Here is a 7,849-nt window from a genome sequence, read left to right as displayed (position 1 = left end):
AACAATCAGACCCCTCTATGTGCAGTCCTTGGTTGGTGGTTGAGACCCTGGGAGCTCCGAGGGTACAGGATTCCTTTCTTGCCCATAGTTCTTTGTCTAGAATTGAGGCCTTGTGAACCTTCCACCTTCCATGTTAGTGTGACTATAACTACCGGTATCTTCCTTGTTGTTTCTTTAAAGAGAACACATTGGACTATAAAGTGGACTCAGTTGGTGAAGAGTTTGCTGTACAAATATGAAAACCCGAGTTCAGATCTGCTGCATCCATGTGTGGTGTTGCTTGTGTTAGTTACCCTAACACTATAAGGGCAATGACAGGGCATTCCTGGATGCTCACTGGCCAAAATGGGTGAGCTCTCTTAGGGAGAGAACCTGTCTAAAGAACAAGACAAGGAGCAACTGAAGAAGATATGCTTTGTCTTTCTTTGGCCTCCGTACACACAATCATGCACATATTTATACATCACCACATACACACACATATATACACATAGGCACACACACACAAGCATGTAAAATTTATATACTACTGCACACACATGGATGTACTTATATACCATGATACACACACATATACACACATACACACACACTCAAGCATGTATATATTTATGTACCACCACACACATGTACATATTTATATACCACTATATACACACAGATAAGCATGTATGTATTTATTTACATATTTATATTCCACTACACACCTAAACATATGCATGTACATATTTATATACCACAGTGCGCACACACAGACACCCACAGACACACAGACACACACACACACATGCATACACTCACATACACACACACACACACACACACACACACACACACACACACACACACACGCACTTGCACCACAGAAGGTGGTGGTTAACACTAGAGAGTGTCTGGAAGAAGGCAGGAGGACATGAGAGCAGGCACATTAGAAGCTTTACTTCCAAGAAAACACCAAGCATCTAGGACTACTTCAGAGCAGAACAGAAGGGGACTGGGAAGATGTAATTCCTGAAAAGCAGTTGACAGGTGGGGACAGAGCAAACACAAATTTTGTCTGGTGCAACTCACTTGATTTCCACAACTCTACAAGTGAATTGTTTTTTTACTCATTTTGTGGATGGGAAAATTGGGGCTTAGAAAACCAATTAAGCAAGTTATAACTACTTTTACTATTTGTCTTCTAATTATAATTTTTACTTTTAATATCTTAGGAGTAAAAATGAGAAGCAAACATAAACAATATAGGCTATAATAATTTAAACTGATCCAATCAAAGTAGAAGAAAATAAATATATAAGAAAATGGCAGTGGTGGTCTTTGACAGAGGGTCCCCTTTTCCTCATTCTTAAGTCCCCAACGTCCCACAAGACACTGTTACTTTATAACCTGCTAATAACTGCCACCATCATCAGTGCCTTCCCCAAATGCCATGTGTTACTTTAGAGAGGGAAGCTGGTTTTGTTTTGTTTCTTGGGATTTCAACATTTGTTTCTAGTAAAGCAGAGATGTCTTAAGCACTTTATAGAAGGAAGAGAGGGTATTTTAAGGACTGGATTAATATAAACTATAATAAAAATGAATAGAATCTCTAGTAGCTTCTATTAGGACTAGGTCACCCTATTTTCCCACTCCCTATACTGTAAGACAGGAGGAACTGGTAAGTGGGACCAAAACAATAGCAGAAGCCTCTTCTGTAAGATGCCTTGCACATCCATGGAAAGTAAATATTTGAAACAAATTTGTTTATTGACAGTATAGAATTTTAACAAAAGGGTAATCATTTTACCAAAAAGGACTTCTGTGCTTCTAAACATTTTAGATTTAATAAATTATGCAGAAATACATAGCCAATGATAGAGATAATCAGTGAATGAGATGTTATGTCTTCACAGTGCTGAACATAGGAACTGAATGCACTGAGGGAGCTTCTGTCTCTGTATAGGCAGAGGTGAATGTAACAAATGCCACCCTTAAACTGTGTCTTCTCACAGTCAAACCACTCACTGTAAAACAAAAGACTGGTTCAATCAGGCAATCCCTTTACATACCTTCTAGCCACAAAGTAGAGTAAGGTTGAATTTAATTGATCTCAACTCAGGGGTTTACTAAAATCTAATCAAACCATTGAGTAATAGAAAAAAGGTTTGGATCTAGACTTTTTACACTGGAGATACAAGTAAAAAAAAATTAAAACCAACGAAAGCATACCATTTGCATTTCACAGAAAAATAATCTTTCTTTTATTTTCTTTAAAAATGTAACCCTATAAACTATGCCCATTTGATCTAATTTGGCCAGAAGGATCTGGCCCAGATAAGTATATATTAAAATGTAAATTATACTTATCTAATGAAGAAATCAGAGAGAAAAAATAAAGTAAACATCCTTGGGATAGTACATAGAGATGTTAACTTTATGAAGAATTAATTTAACCTTATGAAGAATTGCTTTTAGAAAATGGCAAGTCCAGAACATAGGTCCAGAACTTTGCAATCATCAGACCTTATTCACAGCTGCGATCCCATTTCCTGGGGCTTCCACTGCCCATCCAGATGTGAGCCTGCTACCGTATTGAACGGTCTAGATGTGAGCCTGCTACCACATTGAAAGATCTAGATTTCAGCCTGCTACCATACTGATGACCCAGATGTGAGCCTGCTACCACATTGAATGGTCTAGATGTCAGCCTGCTACCACATTGAAAGATCTAGATTTCAGTCTTCTACCATATTGATGGTCCAGATGTGAGTGTGACACCATATCGAATGGTACTTTTTTTCATCCCTATGTCACACATATTATTTACATTGCTTTAAATTCTCCCTATAGATCAGTGGTCCTCAACCTTTGAGTGATGACCTTTTGGGGGGGTCAAAGGACCGTTTCACAGGGGTGGCCTAATATCATCTGAAAACACAGATATTTACATTATGATTTAAAATAGTAGTAAAATTACAGTTATGAAAAAGCAATAAAAATGATTTTATGGTTGAGGTGACCAAAACATGAGGAACTATATTAAAGGGTCACAGCATCAGGAAGAGTAAGGATCACTGTTACAGAGAACCTTACTTTTGCTTGTAACTACCAGCTACTCTTAGGGGTAACTTTCTGCCTCCCCAGCCCATCTCTTACCCTTCCAATCTTCCTTAGCCTGAGCTGTCAGTTTCTCATGTCTGAACACTACATTGCTCTCATGCTCACCATTCACATCCTTTGAAAAGATTGTGAACATGTAACATAATTAGCAATCTAAAGCACATTATTCATGCTGATAGGAGCTAATGACTGAAATTGAAAGAAAGGACATTAGGCTAGACAAACAAGCTTTAGAAAAATTATAACCAGAATATAAATGTGAGTATAAGGAATGTATTTCCTAACTTACCTACCTTGTTGCTAATATTGGCTAATGTTTGGTCTCTAATTAAGATGTGCATATTGTATATTGTCCTATTGTATTTATTAACATTTGTCTTGCCAATGTATCTCTCACCATTTCCATGAATCAAGCTTTGGTTAATGGCCAGCTACACCTTGTATAAGCATTGACACCATGGCATTGCTGTCTATGTTCAGGAGCAAAGACTTGGCAGTTGTTAGTCATGAGCTCCCTTTTGTCTTCATATGTCATGTGAATCAAGTGTCACATGTAATTTAAAATGCTGCATGCATTCTCTTTAACTATAGCTCTCTTCATTGCAACCATCTTCACTTTTATGTTTCCTCTGCCATGTGCATGTATACACATATCACAATTTACCCAGTAATAATTCATAACATATTAGATAACTTAGAGTTTAAGAACTTATAGTATGGATGATCCACATACATGGTTCTAAAAGCACATTCAGTTTTCTACATACATAAATAGAATCAACTGATTTCTAGCAAAAAATATTCAAGTGATTTGAAAGAAACTATATTGTTGATTCCATGATTTTTCTTCCCAGTATGAGAATAAATATTTACTTCATATTCATTACAAATAGAGAAAGAGATAAGTGATGGGCTCCTAAGAATCTCAGGACAGTTGTGCAGACACGAACAGATGAGTATATGATAGAGAGCCTTCCATTTTTATATTATCTTATAAATGAGATGCTTTAGTCACTAATAAAACCATCATTCCACTGCAGCCACATGCATATTAGGTTATATGGAATCATTAAAGAGTTCTAGTTATGCTGTTAGAAATCCTACATTAAAAATTGTTTATAACTGATTCAGTTTGATGTTGGCCATTCATTTGAACCACCCACCCCCTGCCTCACAAGGAAATATATTCCCAGCTCCTACATGCTAAGATAAACTTGGAAAGATTTATAGAAAAAGATTAGAGAACCATCTCTCATCAAAGTCAAATAAGGCTGATTACCTGTTTTGTTTTGTTTTGTTTTGTTTTTTTTGAGTAACTATACAATGCAAGAAAAGTTTCATTATTTCAACTCAGTAATCTATTGTCAAATTCTCTTGGCAAATGTGTAGTACAGTTCCTGAAAGGCAATTCTTTGTCATGCAACAGAAATTTTCCCTACAGAGGCCAGAAGTATTCTGAATGTTCTGATAACACTTTCAGAGAGGAACAAGTGTTTTAAAACAAGGTTTCTGGGGTTCTGTCTACAGCCCCCCATATCTTAGTATGAAACTGCTTCCTGCTAAAGTGCTATCAAATCTCTCCATTTATTTTTAGATCTTCAGTGATCCAGAGGTGCGTTTAACATGCAAAGCAGAAGCTTATGCCGTGAGACATTTGCATGATTGTATTCTGCTTCTGCCATCAGCTAAATAGGACAAAGTTGATCCTATCTCCCAAAAACTCGATTTTACATTTCCTGTCTTGACTTGAAAGTTCAGCTCTGCTTACCTGCTTCCTGGAAGATACAGTGCTGTTGAAACATCTGTTGGTAGCATTTAAATTCAAATTCTTGTTCTGATGGATTGAGTCATTTTTCCACATCTTAGAGTTTTCTTTAGGGTCTGAAGGAATGGGGTTTAAGAAGAGGATTCTAGCTATAAATCCATAAAGCACAGTGGCCACAATCATTGGCACGACATAAAAGACACCAAAGTCCATTAGGTAAATAGGTGAGTAGTAGTTCCTGGAGATCTTGTAGCCACAGGATACCACAATAGCATCTTTGTAGGTGCTGATATTGAGATCCAGCAGGAAGAACCAGAGCATACAGTAAATAGATGTGAAGGTCCAGACAAAGATAATGATTTTTTTGGCTCTGGAAAATGTGCAGAGAAACTGGGCTTTGATAGGGTGACAGATTGCTATGTACCTCTCAATGGTAAAGGCCGTTATTGAACATGAGGATGCATTAATTCCTAAGTACTGGAGATATGTAATGCAGAGGCATCCAACATAGCCATAGACCCAGGAACCATAGATGCTGTCGGTTATGTTGGGGAGGCCTGCAGCCACCAGAACCATGAGATCTGCCACAGCTAAACTCACCAGGTAGCAGTTTGTAGGGGTTCTCATGTGCTTCGTTCTCATGACCACCAGGACTACCATGATGTTGCCCACAATGCCCAGTCCACAAATAATGACCACAAGTAAGATGGTGACCACCTGGTACTCCAGGGCCACAGCTGTTTGTGGCTGGAGCTCGGTTTGGTTCAGTTCGCTGATGGTATCATTCTCCATTTTCAGTGGCTTGAAGATTCTCTGACACAGAGACTCTTTAAAACATCTTTCCAGCCTTCACCTTTTTGTTTGTTTGTTTTTCTCGGTAGTTCTTTCCCCTGTGAAAAGCCACACACATGTTCACTCACAATCCCTTCATTTCTAATCAAGCCACACTCATAGGCAGCTCATTTCCTCTCTTTACACCTCTGAGATTCTACACTAATGGGGTGCCAATACCTTTATGAAAACTCCTTATTTGTTTATTTGTTTGTCTGGTCTTTTTTGCAATTCTAGGCAAAATGAAGTATTGTTTTGACCACATTGCATTAAAAGGGAGGACTTAACAACTGTCTTTTCACAGGCAAAAAAATCTTAAGAGAAGCAGGAAAGTGTCCTGTTTTAAAACTGGGTCCAACTGGAAAAACAAAAACAACAAATAAACAATTCTAAAGTACCAAACCCCAAAAATGTGCCAGTTGCAAATATAAAGAAATCTCTCAGATGCTCCGGAAAAGTGCAGTGAAGAAGAAAAGGTATCAGAGGAAAAAGCCAAAGGGAGCAATGGTCAAGCCTGGTAGTAGCTGGAATTTAGCTACTGCTTCCAGCTTTTAGGAGCGAAGTATCATTGGTATAAAATAACCAGGTCTGGCGTCTAACTTCACTACACCCCAAGTCCCCAAGCTTAATAGAAGAGAGTTTCCTCTCTTACCTCTGCACTCTGTCACGCTGCTTGCTTCTCTGGGTAGATGAAGTGCTAATAGGTCCAAGTTTCCAATCGTGCAGAGGAAATCTTGTCCAGCCTGTCTGGCAGGAAGACCACTCAGCAGAGAGAGGCTCAGTCTTCAGAGCGGCAGTTCCTCTAAACCCTCACATCCCTTTTCAACTCATGACAGACCACACAGCCGCAGTAACAGAAGCAGCAGCAGGAGCAGCACTGAGGCTGTCAAACCATAGATCGTCTTTTAATGAGAGTGCTCTCTCTCTCTCTCTCTCTCTCTCTCTCTCTCTCTCTCTCTCTCTCTCTCTCTCTCTCTCACACACACACACACACACACACTCACAAGTGCTAGTCCATCCTGATTGATTCAGAATCTTCTGTTGAAGAATTTACTTTTAAACATGTGGCTGACATAGTGCTCAGTGTGGAAGGCTGATCACAGATAAAATGATCTGGAAGCAGCTGAGCTTATAGGTAAAGGTGCTCTAAGTTCCGCAAAAACTCTTGTACCTGATCTGCTCTAAAATATATTTTTACTCTTTGCTTGATGGGATTTTTCAGAGGTAGCAAAACCTTTCTGGACAAAAGCCCTTGAAGCTTGCAATAGCTGTTTGCTTTGAAACTTCTCTTTCTGCTATGGAAACCCTTGCACTGTTTCTCCACTAAGCCAGTAAACCTGCTCCCTTCTACCATTTTATATGAATGAAAAATGAGTTAAAAATGGATTTTAAACCATTTCAACTGTGAGCTTCTGAGGCTCATATAAAATTTTATTTTTAAAAAATGACTTGAAGACTTGGAGTCGGGGTGTATACTTGCAATCTCCGTGGTCGGGAGTCAGCAGGGCTATGAATTCGAAACCAGTTTGGGTTATAAAACAAGACCTTGTGTCATGAACAAATAAGCAAACAAACAAAGAAAGCAAATAAATACGGTTAAGAGAATCCACCTGTGGAAATTTGTAGTGCTCCAAGGTCCTCTGCTTGCTACTGGTACCTTTGTCCTTTTCATTATCGCTCGAAATGCCAATCACAGGACCTATCCACGGAAGCTTTATCTCAATCACCTTTCTAAGAGGGACAGTTATCTGGTGAAATTCTAGCCAAGAGTCAGTGCAGTCCCCAGGGGTTGAGATGAAATGTGTTACGGACTCAATGTCATTTTAGAAAAGCACAAGCCAGCCTGATCTTTAGGTCTCTAAAGCTACCTGTGGCAAGTCTATAACATGGCTCTTCTCTGGACTGAATACATCAACTGCTACTGCTTGTGCACTTTTGCATGACCAGCGTACAATAAAAAGGAGCCTTTAGCTGGACTCCCTGTATGTGTTACCAGTTCTCTATTTTCCAAATCAGATCCTCCTCAGAAGGGGAGTCTATTTCAAGTAGACAGGATCACTTGGGCATCAGAACTGGGCCCAAAGCCAGGTAGCAATGAGATTGAGGCACTGCTCAGAACCACGGCGAATGACCCCAACCCTTTGACTCATG

General features: G+C 39.1%; 1 protein-coding gene across 2 annotated transcripts in view; it reads right to left on the bottom strand.

The window, feature by feature from the left end:
* Trhr (thyrotropin releasing hormone receptor) overlaps positions 1-6,650 on the bottom strand; it is a 39,995-nt gene extending 33,345 nt beyond the window's left edge. The window contains exons 1-2 of one of the 2 annotated variants that reach the window (XM_031358738.1): positions 6,351-6,650; positions 4,871-5,757 (exon numbers count right to left, since the gene is read on the bottom strand). In XM_031358738.1, the coding sequence (XP_031214598.1) occupies positions 4,871-5,659 (789 nt within the window). In that variant the 5' untranslated portion in view covers positions 5,660-5,757; positions 6,351-6,650. Of the gene's footprint in view, positions 1-4,870; positions 5,758-6,350 lie in introns of those variants that run through there. The other variant, XM_031358737.1, reaches the window with a different exon arrangement.
* Positions 6,651-7,849: the final 1,199 nt, after the last annotated feature.

The sequence above is a fragment of the Mastomys coucha genome, unplaced genomic scaffold, assembly GCF_008632895.1.
Source record: "Mastomys coucha isolate ucsf_1 unplaced genomic scaffold, UCSF_Mcou_1 pScaffold7, whole genome shotgun sequence".
NCBI classification, from domain to species: domain Eukaryota; kingdom Metazoa; phylum Chordata; class Mammalia; order Rodentia; family Muridae; genus Mastomys; species Mastomys coucha.
This window is presented reverse-complemented; position numbering and strand designations above follow the sequence as displayed.